Source organism: Akebia trifoliata, chromosome 6, assembly GCF_017979445.1.
Source record: "Akebia trifoliata isolate Shusen 1 chromosome 6, ASM1797944v1, whole genome shotgun sequence".
Lineage (NCBI taxonomy): Eukaryota > Viridiplantae > Streptophyta > Magnoliopsida > Ranunculales > Lardizabalaceae > Akebia > Akebia trifoliata.
The window spans coordinates 5993616-6020176 of record NC_141380.1 but is presented as its reverse complement, the minus strand read 5'-3'; the positions used below and the strand labels follow the sequence as shown (position 1 = coordinate 6020176).

The following is a 26561-nucleotide window of genomic DNA, read 5'->3' as shown; positions in this document are numbered from 1 at the left end:
ATACTGACTTAGTAAGTTTCAATATTACTAAGGGTCGTTGAGCCTGTATAGATTACCACATTGACAATCTGACATTAGAGCCGTCTAGATTTAAGAGAACAATTGATATAAAAGAAAAAAAAAACTGTTTTGGACTTCATCCAGAGTTTCTAAAATTTTGTCCTCTTTAACTCTATGGCATTGGATCATGTTTTAGGACGTCATAATTTGAACTCAAGACTCTCAATAAGATTTGAAATCTTACATAGTTAGTAAGGTTAGCCTGATTTTTTCAATTTATCATTCGAGTGCCTCATATCAAACGAAACTTTTATTTAAATTTTATCAAAAAATTGAGTCACGGTAGGAGATGCTCTAACATCTTTAAACCCAATTTTTTGCTGGATGGTTATAAAAGCACCCCACGAATTAAAAAGGGCAATCCACACCATAGTTAATTATTTTGTTTTACATGAGTTAAAAGTTTTGGAATGGATTGATCACGGTGAGCCAATGAATTTGGGTGTCTAAAAATCACCCCATTCTGAAATTTGTAACTCCATCAAAATTGATTAAAAAAAATGAACAATTTATGATTTTTGAACTTGTTTTGATGGGATTAGAAATTTTGGAACAGATTGATTTTTGGTGAGGATGATCGCCTTATCATAAAAATCACCTCACAAAAAATCAGCTCATTCCAAAACTTTTAACTCGACAAAAAAATTTGTCTATGTGTGGGTTATCCTTATTATTAATTCGTGGTGTGCTTTTATAATTACTCATTTTCGCTGGAAGCGAACGCACCTCACAGGATAAGAAAGGCGCGAACGCATACTCTACCGTTGCAAACCCTGTATATATAGACTCCAATCCAAACAAAAACAGTCCGGAAGGAGAAGAGTGAGACTCATAACGATAGCCACACGAGAAGACCCAGCGATGTGGTTAGGGTTTCGAATCTCAAACATCTGGTTTCAACGCCAATTTGTGCTCCTCTCTTCGCGTTTCCGTTTCAATATCCATAGCTCACTTTCCTCATCTCAGATCTCACCATGCGATGAGTTTTTGCCTTGGTTACAGAGAAAATCTGGAGTTGAAGTCTCATCGGCCCTTTCGATTGGAAACTCCATCTACGGAAGGTTTTTATTTTTTTTCTCCATCAACGAATTTCAATTAAATTCGATTTAATTCAGTTCCGTCAGGATGGCATCAGAAGCTTAATCTTTGCTATTTGAATTTTTTTTTTATTGGTTCATTTACAGTGGTTAGATTGCATCCAATATGAAACTCTCGATTTAAATTCCAAATGTAGGTCATTGTTTGCATCAAAGTTCATAAAAGCTGGAGATTGCATACTGAAGGTCCCTTTCAGTGTTGTACGTAATTCTAAACCAAAGTTACAGGTCTGAAATTTTGAAAAATGTATCCTAATTTGCTTATAATTTGATTCTACAGCAGTTGACACCAGATCATGTTCTTCCAGAAATTAAATCTTTATTAGGCGATAACGTTGGATTTGTTGCACAGCTTGCTCTTGTCATTTTAGTTGAACAGAAGATGGGCCAGGTATCAGTCGGGGTGGTGTACCCCTTTTAGCTTACTTGGGTAGACTAGTGATGCTTAGAGCCCGGTGGGCTACACTTTAAAGAAGTAATTTTTTTATTTTTTGAAAATTAAAAATTTAACGAGCTTGTTTGGGTAAATTTCAAAATACTACTTTTAAAAAGTACAAATCTTAACTTTTTAAAAAGCAAATGAAAAGTACTCTCTATTTTTTAAAAGCTACGTTCTCCTAAAACTAATTTCTTCCATAGTTAGGGCCTTATTGAAGGTGCTAACTTTGCTAAGTTGGTAAGGCGTGTGGAGTTTTGACCCCACAGCCTAGGTTCAAAACCCATTGAACCCACCTTCATGTTGACCACTTACTAGTGATACTTATCTTTGAACTAGTTTTGGGTATTGGGTTATTTGATTTTATGCAGGATTCTGAATGGGCCCCTTATATTGGTAGTCTTCCTCTGGCTGGGGAGCTTCATAGCACGGTATTTGCTCTTCTTATAATGTAGATTAAATCTGAATTTATTGTGTTGATATAATTAAATCGATATCCAAACTTGTCTAACTGTTAATCCACAATTCACATAGTGGGTTTCTAGAGGGAAATCCGAAATTCACTTTTTTGTTTGTTTGTTTGTTTTTTTGGCTTGGATTTGAGTACATTGTACAAGTATGTTAGAGAAAATCCCTCTATACACGTCTTTGTCACTACACATGTAAGAGGACCGGTTCGTGAAATGCTGTAGTGCCTTGGCTCTCGCACAAAGGGGCACAAGTTATAACCTACTAAGAGCCCTGTCTGGATCACTTAAAAAAATAATTTTTTCTTTTTTACTTTTTGAAGTTGAAAAGTTAAAAAACTTGTTTGGGTTAATTTAAAAAAAAATACTTCTAAAAATTAAAAATCTTAACTTTTCAAAAAGCAAAAGGAAACTACTTTCTACTTTGTAAAAGCTACTTTCTTCTATGGTTACTTTCTAATTTCTACTTTGTATCCAAATAGGGCCAAATTTATCCACAGTTTTACCGTTGAAGAATTTATGTTCCAGGGAAATCATGTTCTGTTATTCATCAAAGGATATGAATTTCATTCTTTGAAGTTTGAATAAAACGATTTTTTATTTCAACTCCCCTGAAAGAGTCATTGTAGGACTGTGTCTGATTGATACTTGACAGGATTTTGATTGTATCTTTCTAGATATTCTGGAGTATGGAGGAGTTGAAGATGGTCCGGCAAAGTTCAATATATAAGGAAACTATCAATCAACTGACTCAAATTGCTAAGGAATTTTCAGCAATTAAACCAGTATGTGCTTCATTCTGCTTGGTCTTGGAAGCATTTTTCTTCGAAAGACGGAAGATTTTCTGTGACCTCTGTTTGGTGCCCAAGATACAAGCAAAACAGCCAGAAACTCTTCCTTCTGGTCCATGCTTTTAGGGACAAAAAGGAGAATACTTTTTCCTTGATTTCGAGCGGAAATTTTCCTTTTTTGCTGTTAAAACTATGGACCCAGGAAATTTTGTTGTTGTTTGGAACTGTTCCCCAGTGCATGAAATGATGGAAAGTCTCGGAAACATTTCCAGAGCAAACTAGCGCCTTTCAGTATATGAACTATGTGCTTTATTTGTCATATTTCAACTAGCGCCTTTCAGTATATCAACTATGTGCTTTATTTGTCATCTTTCAAATGGTGTTGACTTCTAAGGTAAGATGGTTCTGGAAGATGTGTTGCAAATAATCTTATGTATTGTGGTTTCAGGCTCTTGATCACTTCCCTCAATTTTTTGGAGATGTCACTTTGAAGGACTTCATACATGCATATGCTTTAGGTAAACAATATTACGTGATCGTATTTCACTTTTTACAGTCTTCTTTTCCTCTTTAAAGTACATAACACATGTAAGCCATTTGTAATAATTTTTTTTCAGTTTGTTAGCTTATCTCATCTGCCTTTGTAGTTAAATTTGAGTTTTTTATTTTTTTGAATAAGGTTTTTGTTAGTATTTTCTTAATCTTGATATGTTACAGTATATTTGAGGTCTCTACTTGGTTGGTGAATCAGTTGGAATTATCCATGTAATTAGTTTTTCATGCTCTATGCGCCTATTAAAGATGTTAAGGTTCTCTCATATATTCTTGGTGAGCTTCTGAATACTACTTAATATATTCTTCTAGTTTCCTCGGGTTATTGGTTTGATCAAAGAACTGAAGGTGTCTCAATGTATAACTATGGACTTCAAAAGCAACATTGGGAAAAAACAAAGACTGAATGAAACAGCAATAAAGAGGAAGAATGTCGACACGCAAAAAATTGAAACAAGCAAGGAGAAACAATCTCTTCAAGGAAGAAAGCTCTTCAGTATATTCAACAAAGAAAAATATGCAACAAACCGAATACTCGTTGGAGAGGTTTTATAATCTGGCATTCAACTGAAACACTAAGGATTAAAATATGCTTAGTCAATTGATGCATTCCTGCACAACTCAATGATCTCCCATTGTTGTCTCTATATTATTTAAACCAATTACCATTTTATGCCTGGGATTAACTGAAATAAAGCGTCAACTTTGCTGGAGTTTTCAAATGTCAAAGCCCATAATTGTGAAACCTCCCTGATGTTACAAAAGGTCCCTAAACATTTCTCCTATGGTTCAATTCAGTTGGAAACGGTTGCTACATGCTGTTTTCCTCAACCAATAGCCTTATATGACTGTTATAATGATTTATATGTGCACCAGCTGATATCTACCGGTGGTACTACCACTACCACAAACATGGGTTCAATACCCATCTTCACCTACATGCCTATATAAAAAAAAATCTTGGAAATAATGTTCAATTCATGTTTGACTAGAAATTAAACTCTTCAAGCCAGATTTCTTGATTCATATCATTCATATATCTAGTCTTGTTAAAACTAATACATTTCCGTTAATTATTTCTGAGTCATTAATTGTGCTTAAGTTGATGCTAATGTTACAATCTTTACATTAATTGCATAGTTTTAGAATCGGGTTAACTTTTTCTAATTACTTCTTTGTAAACATTCCAGTGGGATCTCGTGCATGGGGAAGTTCAAAGGGCCAATCTTTGGTATCATTCTCGTAATGTTCTCCTTATATTGGGGTGTATTTATGAGTATGTTTATATCTAATAATTCTTCAAGGCATAAAATATTCTTTAGATTCCATTTGCAGATATTCTAAATCATGATGGAGTTTCAGATGCAGTCTTACTAAGTGACGAAGACAAACAAACTTCAGAGGTCTGATTCCTGTAGCTTGCTGTCAGGCTCACTGGCATTTAGAGATGCATTGAGAATCTGTTTATAAACGTTTGGTGCATGTATTAGTGTATACCTATAAGAAATCATTTTATTTAGTTTTAATTGTTTCATACTATCTGTGCAGGTCATTGCTGATCAGGACTATGCTCCTGGTGAACAGGTCAGATTCTGATTTAAGTGAATTGGTTTCTTTCTTCTTTTCCTAATCATCATATTTTATTGCTGAGTAAGCATGATAGGATCAAATATACGTCACTTCATTCGGGAGAAGAGGTTAGGGGTAGTGTGGATCTATTTGTGAAAACAGAGAAGAAAAAAGTTGTTTATATATATATATGTTGCTTATCGTGGGAATACCCCCCCCCCCCCCCCCCCTTTGGGTGAGATTAACCCCATGGTCACACGCACTGCCCCCTCGCAAAGTCCTAACGTACAACTGGTTGAGTCGAGCATCAATTGGATCCTGTAGGGTGGCCCCAAGGAATTCATTGCTTTGTGGGGTTTCGAACACTTGACCTACCCTTCCTGAGGAGCTTATCAAGGCTCGGCTTGCCACTAGGCCAACCCCTTGGGGTTATATATATTATATCGGTAAACAATCTTATAAAAGTTATTAGTGGTATCCAACTACATGAGTTCTTGGACAAGTTGGGTGTGGTTGATATACTCGAGGGAGAGTGTTGTAAGGGTAAAATAGTATTTTCTACCTTTATTATACTTTATTATATTTTTCTCTTTTATCGTGGGATGGTATAGTCATCCCTAGTATACTTTATTATAAATAAGAGAATCCTAGGAGCTGTGTTTCAGGACTAATTTTTCGTTCTGGGTCTTGGCTGAGACTCAAGACATCTCAGCTGAGACATTCTGAGATTGATCGAAACTTCCAACCTTGAGAAATACAACCTTGACATTGCATGCATGTGGTAGCTCGTGACTTAGATATCGGAATTGATCTTAACTGAGTCCTTACTGTATAATCACAAGTTCATGACAGATACACATTAGGTTGACCCTTCATGTATATGATTGAGACGAAAATCCACAGTTCAAAATGTTGATCTCAATATATTATTTTTTGGTTTAGAAAATATTGTATTTTATAAAAGTTTTAAAGTTGTTACATCCTTAAAATGTCTAAAATCATAGCCATTATATAATGAATGACATTCTCTTTCTTACACAGTTTGACACCCCATATTTTCTGTATGTTTTATCTGTTCAGTTAGTGTATCACAAAAATTATATCTGTTCTTAATATTGGACATTATCAATTTAAAAAAACAAAGAAGTTCTTAATACAGAAGTTCACTTAAAGATCTTGTTGCATTCAGGTTCTGATAAGATATGGAAAATTTCCAAATTCTACACTCTTGCTGGACTTTGGTTTTACACTTCCATATAACATCTATGACCAGGTTAGTTTCCTTGGTTTCTATATGAAAAGGCCTATTATGGAAAATCTTATTGTGAGACGAATGTAATGCAGCAACTTATGTGGCGCTTTTACATGTAGTTTTCTTGTGCACCTGTTCAGTCTGTTTTACTGAAAATTTCTCTCTCTAAACTTGCTACTAGTTAGTGTGATATTTTTTTTATAATTGTGGTCGATATTCGGATTACAAGAACTATTGAAATATGAATAAATAATGAGCATTTCTTGTTTAAATTGGGATTCCATCTGGAAACTTATTAGTTTGGATGAAAAAATTTGTAGTCAGCTGGATGAATCATGTTCCTCCATTGAATTTGGTCATAAACCATGTCTTCTCTTAATTCAAATGAGTTGAATAAAACCCTAGAAAGAAGATGAGAAGAAAAGAGAAAGAAGAGAAAAGTGGAGGGGAGAGAAAGAGAGTTAAGAGTATTTTGACTTCCTCATATATTTAAAAAGAACTTTCAAAAATAATACCCATATAACTTTCCAAATTAGATAAAAAACCATTCCACCAAATAACTCAACAAAGGGTCTTCATAGAGGATTAACACAAGAAGATCTGTTTAGATGGTTTGAGCATGTACGATGAAGAGCTATGATGGCATTAGTGAGAACTGAGAAGGATCACTTTGTTATAGTTTGAAGGCCTTCGACGAAAACAATGTGGATTAGGCTAGTAGGCATACACTTTGGTGGAAGATAAAGCCCTAGATAAGTTGAATGGAGGAATGGGACTCATTGATGACCTCAAATAGTTAAGGTGTATGATGGTGATGTAGACTTGTTTTTAATGACCAAACTGATCATGCATTTCTTTATAGAGATGACAATAAAATTATGCCAAATGTTGTTGCCCATATGATTTCAAAATCAAGCTATTGCAGCATATTTCTCATGTTTACCTTGTGTCTTAATTCGAGTTTCATTCGTTTTTCTTAATAATCCTGGATTTTTGATATAATTCATCTCTTTGCTTTTGCCTTGTGTTGGACCTGGACCTATTTCTTGGAAGGAGGGTTAATTGGAAATTAAATCACTTGTAAACTCCAAAACTAGAATAAACTATAGCCGAGTCTTGGTGATGTTCGTTTCCTCGCTATGTTTTTTTCTGCTCACTATCTATGTAGATACTTCAAAATGGTGTTGGATTCGTGTCGTATCCACACCGTCTCAGTCCCATATCCTTGTCGTGTCTTGATATCATAGGTTTTTCATATACAATACGTTAACTAATTTAACTTTCAAATACTATCTGATCTTATTAATGTCTTCCACATATGTTTTGAGGCTTTGTTTTTTTCTTTTTATTATCTATTTAACTGAGCGTTGGCAACATATTTTCAATTACTCTCAGGTGCAGATTTGGGTCAGTATACCTCAGCATGATCCTTTACGTACAATGAAATCGGAACTTCTGCATAAAAATCGTATGCTAATCATCACGGATATCGACCATTTTGACTCTTCTCGAATTTCTTTCATAATCAAGTTGGTATTGATTTCATGGTTCTTTGCTTTTAAGTTTTAAGTTCTATTTCTTATGTTCAACCCTTGCAATACTTAGAACCTGGCTGTGGATGTCATTTGACAATATATTCAGTTAATACTTTCACCACTTATGTAGAACTGGACTTAAAAACAAAATCATAATTGCATTATGCGACAGAGATAGAACTTAACTGTCACTGTAATATCTAGGGGTGCACATTGGATTGGGTAAATCGGGGTGCACATTGGATTGGGTAAATCGAGAACCGAACCAATCCGAAACCTTTTGGATTGGATTGGTTCGGATTGAGTATGGTTTGGTTTGGGTACGGATTGTATATAAAAAAATCCGATTGATTTGGTTCGGTTCCGGATTAGGGGTATAATAAAACCGAACCAATCCGAGAACCGAACTAATCCGAAGTATCTATTATAATATATATATATATATATATGTTTATTTATTTAAAAATAAAACCCTTTCTTAGTTTCATTCTTTTATTATCTATTTCTCTCTTCTTCAACTCCATCTCCTATATTTTTTTCTAACAAAAACTCATAAAAAAATGTATACAAATCTCTCTCTCAACTTTCAAATGGATCAACCTATTTATAAAAAAAAAATTTAAAAGTTTGATTACTTATTTTTTTATGAGAACCTTTATGCGGTGTTAGTTAGATGAAATATAATAGATGAACCTAGACTTGGTTTCGTTAATCTACCATTTATGGATTAGTTTTCTCACCAATCCATCAAAAATACAAAATTTTAAATTGTAATTTTTTTTTAGTCTCATTGAGCTTCCTCTAATTTTCAATTTATACAGATTTCAGTCATAATTTAATCATAAAATCATTTTCATTTTAAAAATAGGCATTATTTATGGTCTAATCTAAAGGATTCCTCTTTTGAAAGAAAAAATACTAGTTTTTATGTTTTGAAAGTATAAGAACCGAGAACCGCTCCGAACCAAGCTTGGTTTGGATTGGTTCGGTTCTATAGGATAATTGGATTGGTTCGGTTCCAAATTTGAAGAACCGATCATGTTTGGTTCGGTTCCAATTTTGTCAAAATCCGAACCATGTGCACCCCTAGTAATATCAATGAAAATAAGGCCAATTATGTAAATTCTAGAAGAACAAGATACTATCGAAGATGAAGGTTTAATGCCCGAGATACCCTTTGGGTATGTTTGATTACATGGAAAGTGACTTTCCATGGAATTTGATATCCATGGAAAATAGGTAGGGTTGGAAAATCAAATTCCATTGTTTGATTTTACTTAGATAAAATCATGGGAAAAATATATGAGGGAGAAGAAGAAGAATGAGAAGAGGAGGAGGAGGAGAAAGAGAAAGAAGAAAAGAGGAGAGGGAGAGGCTTGGGAAATGATAAGAGAGAGGGGAATGTGGTGGCAGTGGCGGTGGGGGTAAGTGGGAAGAAAAGGGGAGAATGTGGTGGTGGTGGCGGCGGAGGCGAGGTAAGTAGAAGAAGAAGTCAGAGAGAGAGAGAGAGAAGGTGGCCGGAGATGGTGATGACGGCGACGACGAGGTTAGTGTGATGGTGGTAGGGAAGAAGAAGATATGAGTGGGGAAGAAGATGATGATATTTTGAGGATGGAAAATATGGGTTGATTTCACTTTCCCACCCATATGGGTGGGAAAGTGAAATCCATGTTTTGGTGGACTTTTTGATTGGGGTGGAAAATCAATTTCCATGGAAAAATGCAATTAAACACATGAAAAATGTCATTTTCCATGGAAATTGATTTTCCATGTGCAATCAAACATACCCTTAAGGCTGACAAGACATATTGAAATACAAAATAAATTGTTTAATAAGAAAGGAAAAAAAAATGATGCTTCTGAAATGGAATAAATGGAAAATGTTCTGATCTATGTGATTTGGGGCATTCCTGAAACACCCTGATGGATGAACTGAATGATCCACCATTGCTACAAAATGTAAGTACACCAGTGATATTAGAAGACCAAGAACAGCGAGGTGAGCTTAAAAGTAAACCTCTTTCTGGGAAGCATGATGAACGAATTGAACCAAAAAATTAAATTTTGAACAAATTACATTAAATTTTAGTAAAAATGGCTTTGAAATGATTTAGAGCTTGGGTATGGATGCTTAATGAATGTGGTGTAGGTATCACATTCATCAATAATAAACATAATTAATTGAAAATAATAAATATTTTTATATGTTTAATTACTTTGAAAAGGGAATTTACATTGGTTTCATGTCTGATAGTTCTTACAAATATTGTAAGTTTTGTTTTATCTCTTCCAAAAATGATTAAGGCCTAACTTAATTATGAAGACTCGTGAGTCAAGACAAATGAATTCTTATGCAAGACAGTGAACGATTTTGTTGAACTAGGGAAACTAAAGTGTGTTAATAGCCTATTACTTTTAATGAGGAATATAAAGAGCTCAAACCTAAAAAGAATACAAAAATACAGTTCTTAGGGAGTGTTGTGGTTTGTGGAGCCTGATAGTGCTGGTCAATAAAGAGCCAAAATTTCCAAAGGGTATTTCTGTAATTTCACAGTTTTCATGTAAAGCCCTGATTCATTGTGGTTAATTTTCTTTCTTGTTTGTTTTCTTCAATTATTTTGCATCGCGGGTTGAAGGTTGGAGTTTTTCCAACAGGGGGTGGGGGGGAACATAGGATCGAGGAAGTATGGTGACTTTTTTTTTCCTGATGAGTGAGAAAGAATGGTTTCTGGAACTGTGAAACCAAGTTTTAATTACCATAAGAACCAAGTTAAGCAAACGTCTGAGCTTAAAAGAACATGGATTTTTATCCTTGATCCTTCTTTCTGTTCCATTTCATTTCATGTGACAGGTGTTGTTAATATTTAATATTTGTTTTCATTCTGAATATTTCAATATTGGAATAGGGAAGTGAGATCTCCGAGGGGGAAGGGAAAAGGCATTCCACAATCACTCCGTGCATTTGCTCGCATTTTATCTGCAACCTCTCCTCAAGGTGTATCTCTTGTTTCCACACAACACATTTTCTTTATTTTATGAGAATTAGATTTTTGTTGAAATTATGCTCATCCTGCACATAGTTTTTGTTGATCGAACTTTCATCCTCAGAACTGAAAGATTTGGAAATGGAAGCTGCGCAGAATGATGGTCGGCTAGCTCGACGTCCTTTGGAGAATATGAGTAGAGAGATCCAAGCACATCGGATCTTGCTTTCACGAATTATTGACTTGATTCAGGAATATGATGAATCCATTAAGGTAAACTATTCGACATGCTTTACCTTCTTTGAAGGGAAAATATATGCTACTAGATAATTTTATTTATTTTTATTTTAATTCTGCCCAGTTACTTATGTTCCAAGAATCTTGAAAGTGATGCATCTCTTGATGGATGATGTTGCTTTCCTTGTATAAACCAAGTTCTTTTACATATTAAACCGTGAAAGACTCAAAAGAACATGAATTGATGTAGTGAAAGCGGATATAAACACACTCGCAATGACAACGAATTATAGCTCTAGACAGAATTGCATGGAGGAATAGTATTTGCCCAGCCAAACCCAAATTTTTTTAGATGAGATTGATGATGATTATACTCTCTCTCTCTCTCTTTAACCAGCTTTATATTTTCACACTAACTTACCAACCGTGAAAAGCTCACCTTAAGCAAATCATAGGCACCTAAATTCATTGGCTTATTAAGCTAGTTTTTCGAAATAACAGGAAACTAACTTAGGGTTTCTTTAAATATTATGTTTTATCTTGTTACTAAGGGTCTGTTTGTTAAGACTTTTTTTGCCGGCTTTTTGGGCTTCGAGCTGAAAAAGGAGAAGCATGTTTGTTGGTAACGACTTCTGCTTCAACCGTTTTTGCGGGGAGCCCAAAACTGCGTTTTTGAGAAGCCTTGTTGGGGCTGCTTTCGTGCAAGAGCCACTATGAGAAGCCAACCCTGAAAAACGTATAGGGTATGAAATGACTCATTCTTCCTAACTCATTGATTAAACAACAAAATTAATTCAACTTCTCTCAACTACTTTTTCATCAGCTTCTATAACAAACAAGATTCTCCTGGGCGCAACTTCCCAGACTCTGAGCTTCTGCTTCTCCTAGAAACAAAATCCTGGAGCAAAAGCTGGAATCTGTAACAAACAGACCCTAAGTGTCTTGGAGGGCATTCATATTTTTAAAAAAATTCAATTGATGAGTATGAATTGTTCTTGGAGATGAACAAAGATATTTTAGTTCTGTAGTTAGGGTATTTTCAGCATGAACTTAAAAACATTTATAGTACATGAAGCTTTGTTTTCTAATTCAGTATTTCACTGGACCCTTTCATTGTTGTGAACTTCAAACATGTATTTACAGTCATTGGGGCCTGTCAGCTCTCCTTCCATTGGTGGAAAACTTGCTCTTCGAAAGCGAATGGCTCAAGATCTCCTTACTGGTGAGCTCCGCGTCTTGAAATCTGCGTCTGCATGGCTGAATAATTATTGTACCACCTTATCGACAAGAAACAATCATCCTTTGGAATCCTGGTAATTTCATGAGGTTTAGGTTACTGTTTTGGAAGACTATATGTTAGTGGTGCTCGAGAATTGAGATACGTGAATCTTTTGCTCGAGATATGTGCGTTGTGTGGAAAGATAGAATTAGGCTTATGCAATGCTGTGATGCAACCTTGGGTTATGGCTTCAATCCCATGAAAGAAAATGCATGATAAACTAGAGTTGGTTTTTATTTGTATTTGTATATTTTATTTTATTTATGTAAACTTACTGAAAAATTAAGAATATTAATTTGGTAGTGTGGGCAGAAAAATCCCCCCCCCCCCCCCCCCCCCCCCCTAAAAAAAAAATCATTTATTTTCATTGGCAATCCCCAAGAAAATTACTTAATAACACTTTTTTGTTTTGTTTACATTTTCCTAAGATGTAAGTAGCAAAAATCATTTTCCTATGGAATTCACTTTCCAATTATTATTTTCCTGAGAAAATCAAATTCCCTGTATTCATATAGACCTTAGGGTGAAACAAATATGCATTCCAGACCTGGGGAGCAAAAATAAATTTTTTGGTGAAGTTGAAGACATAAATATTTCACGAGAAAAACACAGGTGTTTTTGACAAGAGATTGGAAATAATGGATTGAAGCTGAGTTTAAATAAATTAGCTAGATGTCAAAAATCTTCGAAGACAATGGGTTTTGGGCAGTGTGTTCAAAATTGGATTAAACAGGTGGCTCAAGGAGGTCCAATTGGATTTTGTAATAAAATCAGTTTGCTTATCTATTTGAAAATTTGAAATTATTTTTAAAACCAATTATAAATAATTAATCTTGCTTGGATCTTAATTTTTGCAATACATGTTATCTACTAGTTATGAAAATAAATGAATGTTTAGAGATTTTTTGGATCTCTTACTCCTCGAGATTTGTGTAACTCTTGATGATTTAATCCTCAAACGTCGTGTCACAATTAATGCTAACTCCAGTCGTTTTATTCGATGATTCTCTTCTTGTCGTCTTCTCCATCAATCCTCACTTGAAGAAACACACTATTGTGGTACCAGTTAAAGAGCCTTTTAACTATGAAGGTAACGCTTGAAAAATACAGAGCAAATAGAAAAGAGCTAAAGTAAAACGATCATTTATGTGGCTTTGCCTTGAGACTTAAGCAAGGGAAGTCTCCTTATTTATAAAGTTACCCCATTAATAAGAGGCATTTAACTCGGTTATAACTATTTTCCGTGTTGTCTAGCTTTAGTACCATTAATTCCCATGATGCTTTGATAATATTGAAGATCTACTTCTCATAGTTCTTGTAACTTACATAATTAGTGACATTAATTACTTAATTGCTTCAATTCAGTAATTATTTAATTCTTCGAGAGTTGATTCAATCAAATTTGTAGCTATAGTTCTTTAAGACACAATGTTTTTTTCACTTCCATGATTGAACAATTGTAGTGAGAGATTACGCAATGGTAGGAGTAGAACTGTGTTCTGAAATTTAATTGACGAGTGGATCAAAGTTGAGAGAGAGGTTGATTCTCAATGGAGAAGTCGAACTACCTACGTTTATGAGAGAGAGAGAGAGAGAGGTCGGCTCTCATAAGAGTCGTACCACTTGTGTATGAAGGGAAGAGGGGTTAGATGACAAGGCGTTATCGAACCATTTAGGGAAAGTTAAAAGAGGGTTCAACTGTGTCACTAGGCTGAACCAAATTAATGAGGTAGTGGCGTTTGGCTGCCTTTTCGACCAAACCTCTTAAGAAAATTAAGAAGGGGGTTTGGTTGCCTCTCTTGGCCGAACCACTTAAGGTAATTAATAGAGGGGGTTCGACTCCTTCATTGGGTCGGTACCTCTGAGGAGCCGAACCCCTTTAATCCCTCTCATGGTTTTGGATCAGGTTGATTTGGATTGGATATCAGTTTGGATTGGATTGCATTGATTTATACTGTTTTCTAATCTCAAGAATCAAATATTTTTGACTCCTACGATCAAAAGATAATTTTATATCATGTAAGAAATAAAATAAAATAAAAAAAATGAAGGTTAGACTGGGTCCGACCAGTTTGAATTTTTTTTTGGGTCCAATCCTCGGTCCTGTTTTTAAAACATTGGTTTTGGGACATTCTAAGTCATTTTGTGTTGGGTCCGGGACATTTAGGTCATTATGTCCTATAAATTGACGAGAGAGACCTAGGGAATCTTCACGCGAAAGGAAGTCAGGGTTTATCCGAGTTTGCGTTTGTTCAGATCAGGTATGAACTCTTCCTCAATTGCTGATAAGGGTTCGATTGGTTGTTGATTTCTAGGTTTTGTTGATAGATTTTGAACAATTTTTTAAAATTTCTATCCAGAATTTGTTATCGCGATTCCACTGTAACTTCCATGTTATCAGTTACTGGATCGTAAAAAAAGTTGTGGAAATTTCTCTCTAGGTTTCTTCTTTTTTGTGTGGTAATGGAAGATCTGTGAACTCTTGAGGAGTTTTAGTAAGGTTGAATGATTCTGGTTGAGATTTTTGTTCTTGTAGGGGGATCTGAGATCTTAGAAAAGCTGGAAAGAATTTGTCAAAGACGATCAGATCTGTTTAAATTTTAGTTTTTCTTGTTTGAGATCATCTTAGGGTTACAGTTTGTTACATGCGCATGATCTTAGACTGCATTTTTTTAGACCTAGCATCCAGAGGTTCTCTATAGGAAAATTTATCAGACTTGGCCACATGGATTGAATTTTTACTGAAAGCTGGTTCTTGGCCGAACCAAATTGAGGCGTATGCCTCATACCTCTAAGGCGTAAGCCTTACTAATGGTGGATTGAGGCTTTAGCCTCCAGGCATGAAGCCTAAGCCTCATGCCTCAAGGCATAACTTTTTTAAAACACTGAGCATGCATAAATAGACTACACAACTGAATAACAAGACAACAACAAATAAAGATTTATGAGTCACATAATGAAACCCATTTGAACAAAAAGTCTTGAAAAAAGTTCCTCTAAATTCCTAGAAAGACTTTGCTCCGATAAAAGTTCCCATCGATTCATGATATTGTCCATCATTTGGATTTTTCCCAAGCATGCAGACTAGATAAATAAAGCCACTTTAGAAGAAACCTTAGTCCAAACTTAGTAATCTTCTTCCACATGGAGGTTGATAACATTAGAGATTCTGCCAATAAGGGAAGCAATGGACTCAAATCTCTTAATCCTTGAAGCTTCCCGAATCCCACCCGTGAATCTGCTTATGGGAAACTCCTTCCTTGAGGAGTTAAAAATGTAAAATTGGGAATTGCAACCAAAGGGTTGAGAAATCACATCAGCAATCCTCCCAAAATGGATCCTAAATCCTTAGTTTATTCCTTGTGGGAAGGTGTTTCTTGGGAGAATGTTGTCTATTTACTTGTTTCAAATACATTTGATTAATTTTAACTTTTGGTTTAGCCTAGAGTCATAGTCCCCAAGGGATTTTGCAAAGGAATTTATAATATGAGTAATACTGGAGTGACTTTAAACTACACATCAATTCACACTTCGCTGATTTGGATGTGTGTACGGAACCATAGATGTTCGCACCTCCTTGTCATCAATGTAAATTTTAAAGTCACTCCAGCACGATTCTTATAATATTACTTATGACAAACATAAACAGTGTTTTGATTTTTGCAGAGTGGAAAATGCCTCGATATGATGATCGTGATCGCCATGGTAGCACACGCCTCTATGTTGGTCATTTGTCCTCGAGGACTCGTTCCCGTAATCTAGAAGACCTCTTCAGCAGATATGGAAGGTAGTCAAATCACTTCCCAATTAAATATTCAATTTTTTGTGCTTCTGTCATCCTAATGAATGCTATTTGGATTCTTGTTGTCTTGTGCTTGGATGCTGAAATGCCAGACATCTGTCTGCTCCTTTTCACTGCTATTTTTCCAATTCCAGACCTTCATCTATAATAAGCCAGTTTTTGTGGGCCGAATTTATTATATTGTTGTTACCACTTGAATGTACTCTTCAGGCCCTTTTTTTTTTTTCAATTTCTAGCATCCAATCCACCATGATTAGCTGATATGTTACATTTGTTCTTTGTCATATCCTTCTGCTCAATTAGAAATGGGAGTTTGGGTGATTGAAGTCAAGCCTATCTCACATTCTTTAGGTCACAATTTGTCTATATTTCTTTAGTTGATGATGCTGTTCACAGCTCATTATGTTTATTTTAGGGTTAGCGGTCAATCGTCGTTGGTGGTGGGGTATGCCTTTGGATGAGGTGTGAAGAAGATATTCAAACCATGGCCAAGCATTGTTTTGTGTTTGGTTTTTTGCTCACTATTCATTATGTTATCTGTGTGAGAAAGTTGCACCCCCCACGAGTCGTGTTTTTTAACTTGAATGATCTTGTTGAAGGTTTCTGGGTTTTTGCCCGACCTGGAGGTTTATGGTGAGAGGGTGCCCTTGGTGGATTTGGTCGCTATTCTTGCAGATTGTATAGGAGACTTTGGCGATTCTTTCTGTAATGTTATTGCGTGTTTGTTTGGAAATGGCAACCATCTCAAAGTGGTGTTTTGTTCATCTGAGGGGCGAAGTATCATACCCTTACGTACTTAAATCATGATGGGCTTACTGTTTCTGGAAAACATTTCCGCAGAGTACGTGATGTGGATATGAAGCACGACTTCGCCTTTGTTGTACGTACAACTAAACCTTTTTTTTTTGGGGTGTTCTGTACTTGAGAATGTTAATGCATATTTTTGCCAATTTTACATTTTGTGCTACCTATTGGTAATGTTATGCAAATATGAGCTTCTCGTTGGTGTTTTTTTTTCCTTGTCCTTCTCTTCTTTTGCAGGAATTTAGTGATCCGAGAGATGCTGATGATGCAAGATACAGCTTAAATGGTCGGAATTTTGATGGAAGTCGCATTGTAGTGGAATTTGCTAAAGGGGTAATTTTCTGGACATGTGAGGATTTTTTTTGGATAGATATAAATTTTATTAATAAAAACGTTGGAAGGAGGTTGAGAAGACATCATACAGAGAAAATGGAAGAAACAAAACAGCACAGCCCTCAACAGAAGTTAACCAAAATCACTCACTTATGATCTCTCATTATAAGCATGCTCCTATTTGAAAAGAAAATCCTCAAAAATACTCCCTTAAAACTCTTCAAATTGTTTACACCAAAAGACCACAAAACCTAACATGAGTCCATGGCAATGGAGAGATCTATCCAATGTCATTGATGTCCTCCAATGTAATAGTATTTGGCTATTTCGAGGTGGAGCTTTTCTTGATGTGATCTTTTGAAGACCTGACTCAAGTAATACCCTATGCTTTTTTTATTGGTTAACCATGCTGAAACTGGTGTACTAGAAAATCATTGAATGATTGTGCTGCACAACAAAAAAGTATTTATGTGCCTATAAATTGACAGCTTTACAAGGACGGCTTGTTTTTATGTTAGTGATAAGTTATAGCCTTTGTTCTGTGGACACCCTGTTTAAATTCTCTCTATATTTTAGCTGCTATTTTCATTATTCTACAGTAGAAGGTGACATGTGCAACGTGATTCTAGGTCCCAATGTTTAAAACATTGATGAAGGGTTTTTGAATATTACATAGTAAAAAAGATATTAATGTAATTTTGAAAACTAAGCAACGTGATTCTAGGGTCATGGGCTACAATTTTCTTGGTTTTGACCAAAATGACCGTGATTATATTAAGTTTAAATGTTAAGGTGGGGGTATCTTTGGAATCCAAATATTGGTGTGGAACCACTTCTATTCCACCTTCTCTCTCTCATCATAATTGTAAAGAAGTGTTATTGAATGGGATGAGAAAATAAATGCTGTTGGTGGATTGATGAACTTTACCAATCTTTCTTGAATTGATGAATCCTGCTTGCATAGTTGTTGCCTCCTGTCAGATATAATATTTGGCAGGAATAACGTGTGGCCCACTCTCCTCCTATTCTTAATACCCTGGTAGGAAAATTGGCCATTCACCCTCATGTTTATCTGTTTGTAATCTCCTTAACAATTATCTTCTCACCACCGTTGATTCACAAATTTAGTTTCAGTATCATATCTTCTTTCATCATGTGTGCATATCTTTGTTTCTTTATTGTGATTGCTTGGTGGTGCTTTGACTTTGAATGTAGGGACCGCGTGGTTCAGGAAGCTCTCGAGAGTATTTGGGCAGAGGCCCTCCTCCTGGATCTGGTCGGTGCTTCAATTGTGGCCTTGATGGCCATTGGGCTCGAGACTGCAAAGCGGGAGACTGGAAAAACAAGTGTTATCGATGTGGAGAAAGAGGCCATGTAGAGAGAAACTGCCAGAATAGTCCAAAGAAACTCAAGTACTACAATTTTATTGATTGATTGATTTGGTGATATGATATGCTATCTTCATATAGACATCTCTTTTTTATTTATGTTTACTTGACTAAGTAATGTTTTATTACAGGCGTGGGCGGAGTTACTCACGGTCACCATCAAGATCACCTCCTCGCCATCGCAGAAGCCGAAGTCGAAGTTACAGCCGGAGCCGCAGTTACAGGTTTGATAGTCCACTTCATTTTTCTCCATTGTTAAGTGGACAGTTCGTTGTAGTGATTTACTGGGAGTGATCTCGGCTTTCTATTTCATAACGACATATAATTACTTATGTGTTTTTTCTATCAATTGCTTTGATTGTGCTTGGTCCAATTTTGCAGTAACTGTAATTTGATTGAAGTTATTAATTTTATTTATTTATTTAATTTTTGCCAGCCCATCCAAATCTCCTCCAAGAAGGCAGCAGAGTGTCGAGCACGAGGAAAGAAGTCCAAGGAGCCCTCGTCACAGCAGCAGAAGCCCAAAACCAAAGAAGGTTTCACCACCACCATCCAAAGGCAGGAAGCGCAGCCCAACGCCTGAGGAGAACAGCCCACAAAAGAGAGGGAGTCCTTCACCCGGAGATCGTAGACAAGATACTAAGCGTGATGGATCGGACTACAGTGAGAGTCCCGAGGCAAAGAGGAGCCCAAGTCCCAGTCCTGAGAGGGAGAGCCCTGCTGCTGGTAGAAAGTACCGAAGCTCTTCTGAAGCGAATGGCCACAGCCGTAGCCCAAGCCCCAAAGATGAAGGGAGCCCCATAGATGATGACTATGATGGACGTGGTGGTGCCTCTCCAAGAGGCAGTGAATCTCCTTCAAGTGCCCAGGAATAACTGTTGGGTGCTTTATCTTTGATCTCTCTGCTCCAACTTCTATTATAAGTCTCTTTTTTAACTTTATTCTAATACTGTCTGTTGGTAACTATGATTAGAGGTATGCGGCGCTATGATGGAACCTTTTTGTACTATGGACGAGTGTGGGTGTGGTACACATTCTTGGCATAATTGTTTTGGTTGTTGATCTATATCTGGTATCGGCTGTGTAGTTAGAACATGATATCCCTTCTCACTTGAGTTTCCCACATTGGGCCCATATTCTTATGGTCCTCATCCTGCTCAGGCAACAACTATTCTGTGTTGAAGTTGCTCCATGTTCATCTGTAGTAGGTTAATATTCTATCGCTTGGGATCCCACATCAACGTGGGTTTTGCTGGATGTAGTTTCTAAAGCAAATGGGCTTGTTAGTTACTTTACTGTTAGACCCTTGTGCTTAAGCGTTACCTCATCACTCAGACTTTGGTGTCACTGGACATGCTCTTTCTTGGTTACCTGATTTTTTCTTGTAGTTCGAGTTGAATGCCTATAATCAGGATCCATGTGAGGGGTGACCATTTTTACACTATTACCAAACTGGGTGAAAATTTTGCCCTTGACCGATTTTTTTTTTTCTTCTAATTTATAGTGTTATTTTTAGGAAATACCACAACAATACCCACTTATATTTTTATAAAAGAGGGTAATTAAAATTGGTTTTGATGCATACCAGTTACTTGGAACTAGGCCTTGTACTCTGCCCCCCTCAATTTGATGAATAATGATTTTCTGATGCCCCGACATATCACATAACCGTAGATCATTTGCCTTAGGATATGTAGAATCATAAATCTTTTTATTGTGTATCCCAAGGCAAATGATCTATGGTTTTCTGATGGGGATGCATGTCAAGAGGGGAGGGGGGGCTTCAATTCGATCAGTGTGCATTTTTAAAGGTTAGCCATCACCCTTTCATCGTTCATTCATTCCCACAAACACATCATTTATGGTAAGTGTGGGAATTGATACCCAGTCCCAAATTTCTAATATTATGGCCAAAATGAATGTGGAGGATAACTTAAACTAAAACCACCATATTGACTAGTAAGAGCTTTGGACAGAATTTTTGGGATAAAGATTCCATGATGAAGATGAGCTTGTTTGCTAAAAGTTAGTTGAAAATCTGAGTTCAACTAAATCATGGAATTAGAAGAATCACCTGGGGTTAAGTTCGTACAGAGAACATGTGTTACAGCTTGAGAGGGGCTAATCTCTTTGTAATACCATCCCTAGAAATACCCCCCTAATATCTTCAGGTCCCAACTAGGGATAAATCGTTGTTTAACAGGGTGGTGAATGATCGTGCAGAAAGGCATTTCTATGAAATGAAAGCCTTGACAAGTTCGGAATAATTGCAGACTAAACCCGTCCTTGGACAAGTAACTTTACCATCGTTCTTTTTTGCCATTTCTTCAAGAGCCTGTGACACACATATAACACAAAAAAAAATATAAAAGACTAATCAATCACACGAATCCTTGCAGCTTTAACCTAAATACGGATTTAAACAACTTGGACCTTAGTACTGTAAACGTAGCCATTGGGTAAGACTAGTGGTGGGTTTTCTGTGTCCATCAGTTCTTTAGTGATGTAGCAAACAAGCTTCGAATGGTGCTGTTTCGAGAATGGTAATGGCAGGGCTAGTTTCCGGAAGCTTTCCTGCGATAGTGGATCTTCTTTCGTGCAATCATCTTCATAACAGAATCTAAATTAGGTCAAGGGAAAGGACAACAGAGAATTTAAATCTATATCATCTAGGGCAATCAAATCATTGGTTAATAAAGACATGCAGACATTGGTAGAAAATCACAAGTAATGAATCATTGAAGATGGATACGGGGTTTTGAGCGCTGACAAGCCTGCTTGTAAATAAATATTTAACAAGGGCTCCAGTGTCATGCCATATAACCTGCAAAACTCTTGCTTGAACTGCTCCACTAAATAGTCCCATTGCTTTGGTTCAAATAATACCTGCAAAGCACAATAAACACAAAATCACCCACTAAGCAAAAGAATCCAAATGCATCCATGGAAGTTAAAAACCAAAATGTCAACTCTGTCATTTTTTTTTAATGCCTCCATCCCAGCCAAATGAGAACAAATTCAGTCAAATTCCAATTCCAACCACAAAGTTTTTAAACAATAAGATTTATGGACAACAATGCAGAAATGCAAAATAACACAACAGCTCTTTCATGAATGCCGCGGAAAAGAAGAGAAGGGGAAATAAAGAATTATAGAAGAATGTTGACATGCAAGTACAAAAATGAATCCACTTCTCCATTGTTCTAATACCTACACATGTATGCATTTTCAACAAAGAGGGCGAGCGGTAGCTTCCTCTCTTTTTCTCCCAACTCGCAGGAGTGCTGCTAGCATTCCTCTAAAACTAGATGACTACCAATCATATTCTCTTACTAATGAAGAGGAAGTGTGAAAATCAATAGAAGATATTTTCATAGCCAATTGAAGTAATATATACAAAAACACACAATAAACAACACTATACAAGTTAGGTTTACCTTGTATGTTGCACATTCAGTATTACTCTTGAAGGCCAAGGTTGCCATGACACGCTGTAGTTCTTTCATATGGGTAGCTCCCCATGGTGCAAGGTACTTCCGAGCATATGTGATAGCTCGCAAGTTGTTATCTGCTCTGACAAGTTCTATGAACTCCTGAAGTCTCAGTTGAAACTCAAATTTGCTCTGTCACCCAGAAAATAATTCAGTCAGAACTCAGGAGACAATTTCAAACATGTGTTACATAATTAATACAGATATAAGCGAATTCCACAAAACCTGCGATCCAAACTGGCAAGTAAAAGAAAGAGATTTATACAGGTACATGATATTTTAGCATGAATCCTAGAGCCCAAGGACAACGATTGCATTACCTCTACAATTTAGTAAAATAAGTCACTTAGTGGCATGTCACTCTAACAAACACTATATGTTAAACAAGTCCATTTCAGTATATATGGATAGCCCAACTCATCAGAATCATTTTCCCAAATAATCCACTTAATGTATCTGATAAATTCCCCAAAAAAGCAATAAGCTCCTCATGCAAGCGGTAAAGATACTTCGAGATATGGGCAACCTCAGGCTTGTCTTGCGGAAATCATAACTATTCATCTTGTAAAAGATTCCAACATCTCATTCTTGATCATACAACATGTTCTTTGGAAGAAAAACCAAAATACCCTATAACTAGATAGAGGTCCTTGAATGGCATAAAAACTCCCCATCAATGAATTCTCATTCGTGAAAGCTTCCAATGATCAATGTTTAGTTAGATATTGTAATTTGTATGGTATAATGGTTGCAAGAAAAATCTAACTACCCAGAATCAACAAAGAATACAAGAACAGAAAAAAACAAGAGAAATAATACTGAAAACATAATGCAAGTTTCTGCAAACTTGTTGACTTGGTTACCAATTCCCTAAATTTCTAAAGACTGAGGTTAGAAGCATAAGGACAAGATATCACACCTTCGTCTTCTTCAACCTGGATTTGTTTTCTGCACACCAAGCTAAAGCAGGAGCTACCTCCTTATTCTGAAGTGCATCAATGACCTTCTTTGCTTCATGGAAGACATCAATATCAACAAGATCCTGCCAAAAAACAGAAATTACATATAATGAAACTGTTCCCTCGAAGAAGATTGATAAATACATTAGTATGTTTAAAGACCATGGGATCCACCAATTTGCAGATTTCCTAATACTAATATATTTCTTCTGAAATGAAAGAAAAAATGAGAGCTCAAGTGCCCCACTAAAAAGATTGTTGTGATATACTTTGTTCCTGATTAAACACATCACACCCAGAATTGACTCAATCTGGTCTGATAAATCAGGACTGATTTGAGGGATTCAGTGAAATATATATATTTTTTGATAGGTAAAGATAAATTCATTCATGAGAAAAAAACGGAGGCCGAGTAGACCACCCGAAAGAAAACATTACAAACCTAACAAAGGGCAGCCACAGCCAAAAAAGCTGGAAAAAAAAAATGCTGGAGTTACCCCATACTTACATTGCGCACCCTCTCCCATCTAACAAGGAAATCTTTAAAAAAAATGCCACTAAATTCCTTAAACCTTTTACACCAAAAGAATAACAAAGCAATAAAGCTTATGGGAGATCTGTAAAATATATTAAAACATGCAAGAAAGGCCAAAGCCAATTCTACAAAGCAATAAAGCTTATAGGAGATCAACAAACAAGGAGTTGGCTTTGGCCTTCCTTGCATGGCTTAATGTATAGACGACCACAAACTGAAGGAAATCAACATTACACCTACAAATAACATATAGGAGACCTCTCCGTGAATATGAGCAATTAATTCACCCAAAACTAAAGCAAAAAAAAAAAAAAAGATACAGCCTTAGGGTCGATCCCTAGTGCAAACCCATTGCAATTGGAAAATCTTTTGTCTCAGCACTAATTGTTCTCACACTAGTTGAAATTCTTCCCCAGTCACGAATCTTAATAATTCCACTATATTCAACCGAGACTCCTTTCTTTCCTAATAGTCTAATACTCACCAAATTAACTCTCTAGAAACTCTATAAGTAAAAATCATATGTAGATTATTCCGATTTTTCCCATGCATAATAATTGAATGGAACAAAAAACTGGGGCTTAAATGGAACAAAAAACTTAACATTTGAATTTTGTATATGTTGTAAAGGTCGTGCAAAAATGGGGTAAAAAAGAAAGAAATAAAGAAAGGAAAGAACAAAAAATAATGAAAACATGCCATTACCAATATAATACCAAGAAGGGTAGCAGGTCAACTAACGTATGAGAAAAATAAAAAACTATGTAACCAACAATATTCAAGTAAACCCCAATAAAATTAACATTAACAAACAATATCCAAGTAAAAGTCACAATATTCAATTAAAAACCATTAACCAACAGTTAAAGTGACACTAGCACCCATCAAATAAACATCCAAGGGGCTATCTTGGCTTTATCTTTTTGTTTTTTGTATTCCTTCTTTCTTATATTTAAATTATACTTATCAAAAAAACATATAAACAAAGTATAGTGTTTAGTGCTTATTTTCATACGAAGCAGGGGCCTTTTAAAACAGTGTCAGCTTCATCACTTAATTTTGAAAAGTGATCACTTTATTTATGAAAAACCCTGCTTTTTCATTTTCTATATAAAGTGGGTGTTGCCTAGGCACCTGGATGTCTAGGCCCCCATTTTTTCCGTCTAGGCCTAGGCTCCACCTTTGATGACAAAACTTCCAAACTTCTATTGGAATACGATTTGGGCATAAAGACCTTATCTTAATCATAGCCAACCTTTTTCACTAGGCACTAGTATAACTCTAATCCTAAAAAAGTTCAAATGTTTTACAGTCCCTTTGGGAAACATTTTAGATCCATCTTAAGGGATTTGATACTATTTTACACCAGACAACAACCTAACGAATCACCCGCTATCCAATCACGGAGCTAGCAAAACAAGTCTAATTCTCATACAGAGTCGCTTAAACTGAAAGGAATCTGCACTAGATGCTTTTTAAGAATACCACTATTGATACAATCCAACAAAGACATAAAAAATTACCTAACAAACAAATCACACACATAACCTATTTTAAGAAGCACCATCAGTAACCAAAGGAAGGCAAAATTACCTGTATATTGCTGCATTCTGCGAGCTTCACAGCCGTGTCATAGTACGACAAACGCAACATGTAGTCCACAAGAATCCGCTTGATCCGCGTATTATTCCAATCTGAAAGGTTTTCGGCTTCTGCTGCCTCTAAGTGATCTAACCGAACCCGACATCTTTGTGCTTGCAAGTGTTCCGTCCTACTTCCCTCTTCCAACTGATTGTTCTCATGAACAATTATTGATTTAGGTATTAAATATCTCATAATTCGCACAAAATCAGAGAAATTAAGCACTTCCAACCAATTGTTCTTCATGCCATAAGATATCAATTTCGGTATTAAATATCTCCTAATTCTCACTAAATCAGACAAATGAATCTCTTCCAACTGATTGTTCTTCATTCCATAAAAAATATCGATTTAGGTATCAAATCTCTACTAATTCTCATTAAATCAAACAAAAAATTAAGACCACTTACCTTTCTTTTGAGGCCTTGTAATCTTGAAACGAGTGAAGTGAGATGATGAACAGCTTCTTCTTTGGAGATTTCGCGATTCGCAGCTTCGGAGACACTTGAGATCACAGTAGAAATCTCTTTCTCCACGATCCGATGATTCGTTCGCATCGATTTCTTCAAGTGTTCGAATGGAACCCTCAAAAACTGGTGTTCGAGCTTCAGCGATTCGGCTAGATTGTTCAATCTCGATGGTGGAACCGATGCGACTGCAGCTGCAGCTGCAACTGCAGAGACTGAATCGCCATTCGAAAGAGACTCCATTTCCATGGATTAATCAAGAAATTTAAAGAAATAAAAAATTCAAAGATTGGGAATCGATGAGCGAAGTCGATAATAGAAACAGAGATTCTAATCTCATGAAGAAAGTTAATGTTTTCGTATTTGTTGATCTAACAAAAATGCCTGTGTAGCGTGTTAGTCACACCAATTCTTGCCACGTGGATTCAAACTCATGTTTCGGGATATGTAGATTCACCAAATGATGGGCCAAGGCGCCAAGCAATTAAAGATTTGCTGTCAGTTCCAAGTGTTAAGATTGGCTAGACCAACACGTAGTACACGATCATCTTGTGCGGTGTGCGCACTGCACACCCTTTGTAACTGGAAGCTTGTAGATACAGTTAGGGGTACGGTTTGGGGCCAAATAGAAACTCAACAAACATATGTGGGTTCCACTAAGCAACAACCAAACCAAAAATTGTCCATAGAACCCAATCAAACCAAATTGAACCGAGTTGCCAATATCCCATGAACATGAAATTGTTGTGGTTTGTGGAGCTTTTGTGGGAGGTAATGTTAATCAAGCCACGTGTTCTCTCCAAGGTTATTTTCATAATTTTATTGGTATTATGTAAAATCCTAGTTAGGTTTTCTTGGAGGGTATACATGTATATTTTCGGT

General features: G+C 36.2%; 3 protein-coding genes across 10 annotated transcripts; 2 read left to right on the top strand and 1 right to left on the bottom strand.

Annotated features, from left to right (window-relative positions):
• The first annotated feature begins 774 nt into the window (after positions 1–774).
• On the top strand, positions 775–12590 carry LOC147399888 (SET domain-containing protein). Of its 5 annotated transcripts, none has more exons than XR_015179138.1 (14): positions 775–1121; positions 1295–1358; positions 1438–1548; positions 1965–2024; positions 2738–2845; positions 3300–3369; positions 4594–4634; positions 4726–4806; positions 4952–4987; positions 6162–6245; positions 7620–7757; positions 10666–10754; positions 10868–11016; positions 12124–12262. XR_015179138.1 is itself a non-coding variant. In XM_086445452.1 (14 exons), the coding sequence occupies exons 1-14, from the start codon at positions 922–924 to the stop codon at positions 12295–12297; spliced, it is 1398 nt and encodes a 465-aa protein (XP_086301578.1). In that variant the 5' UTR covers positions 776–921; the 3' UTR covers positions 12298–12590. The 5 variants fall into 5 exon arrangements, 3 of the variants coding, with proteins under 3 accessions (XP_086301578.1, XP_086301576.1, XP_086301579.1); XM_086445452.1 differs by having other exon boundaries at positions 776–1121; positions 1441–1548; positions 7620–7753; positions 12124–12590; XM_086445450.1 differs by having other exon boundaries at positions 776–1121; positions 7620–7753; positions 12124–12590.
• A 1777-nt stretch (positions 12591–14367) lies between these two features.
• On the top strand, positions 14368–19652 carry LOC147399887 (uncharacterized). 4 transcript variants are annotated; one of them, XM_086445446.1, is made up of 7 exons: positions 14368–14520; positions 15926–16046; positions 16902–16941; positions 17103–17198; positions 18414–18610; positions 18718–18810; positions 19023–19652. In XM_086445446.1, the coding sequence occupies exons 2-7, from the start codon at positions 15934–15936 to the stop codon at positions 19459–19461; spliced, it is 978 nt and encodes a 325-aa protein (XP_086301572.1). In that variant the 5' UTR covers positions 14368–14520; positions 15926–15933; the 3' UTR covers positions 19462–19652. The 4 variants fall into 4 exon arrangements, with proteins under 4 accessions (XP_086301572.1, XP_086301573.1, XP_086301575.1 ...); XM_086445447.1 differs by having other exon boundaries at positions 14428–14520; positions 15909–16046; XM_086445449.1 differs by having other exon boundaries at positions 14504–14520; positions 16661–16941.
• Positions 19653–20616: 964 nt separating this feature from the next.
• LOC147399886 (LisH/CRA/RING-U-box domains-containing protein) lies at positions 20617–26037 on the bottom strand. Its single transcript, XM_086445445.1, has 7 exons — positions 25623–26037; positions 25165–25359; positions 22997–23119; positions 22024–22209; positions 21339–21472; positions 21020–21206; positions 20617–20921 (listed from the first exon to the last, which is right to left on the bottom strand). Exons 1-7 carry the CDS (start codon positions 25926–25928, stop codon positions 20820–20822), a joined length of 1233 nt encoding a protein of 410 aa, XP_086301571.1. The 5' UTR covers positions 25929–26037; the 3' UTR covers positions 20617–20819.
• Between the last annotated feature and the right edge of the window lie 524 nt (positions 26038–26561).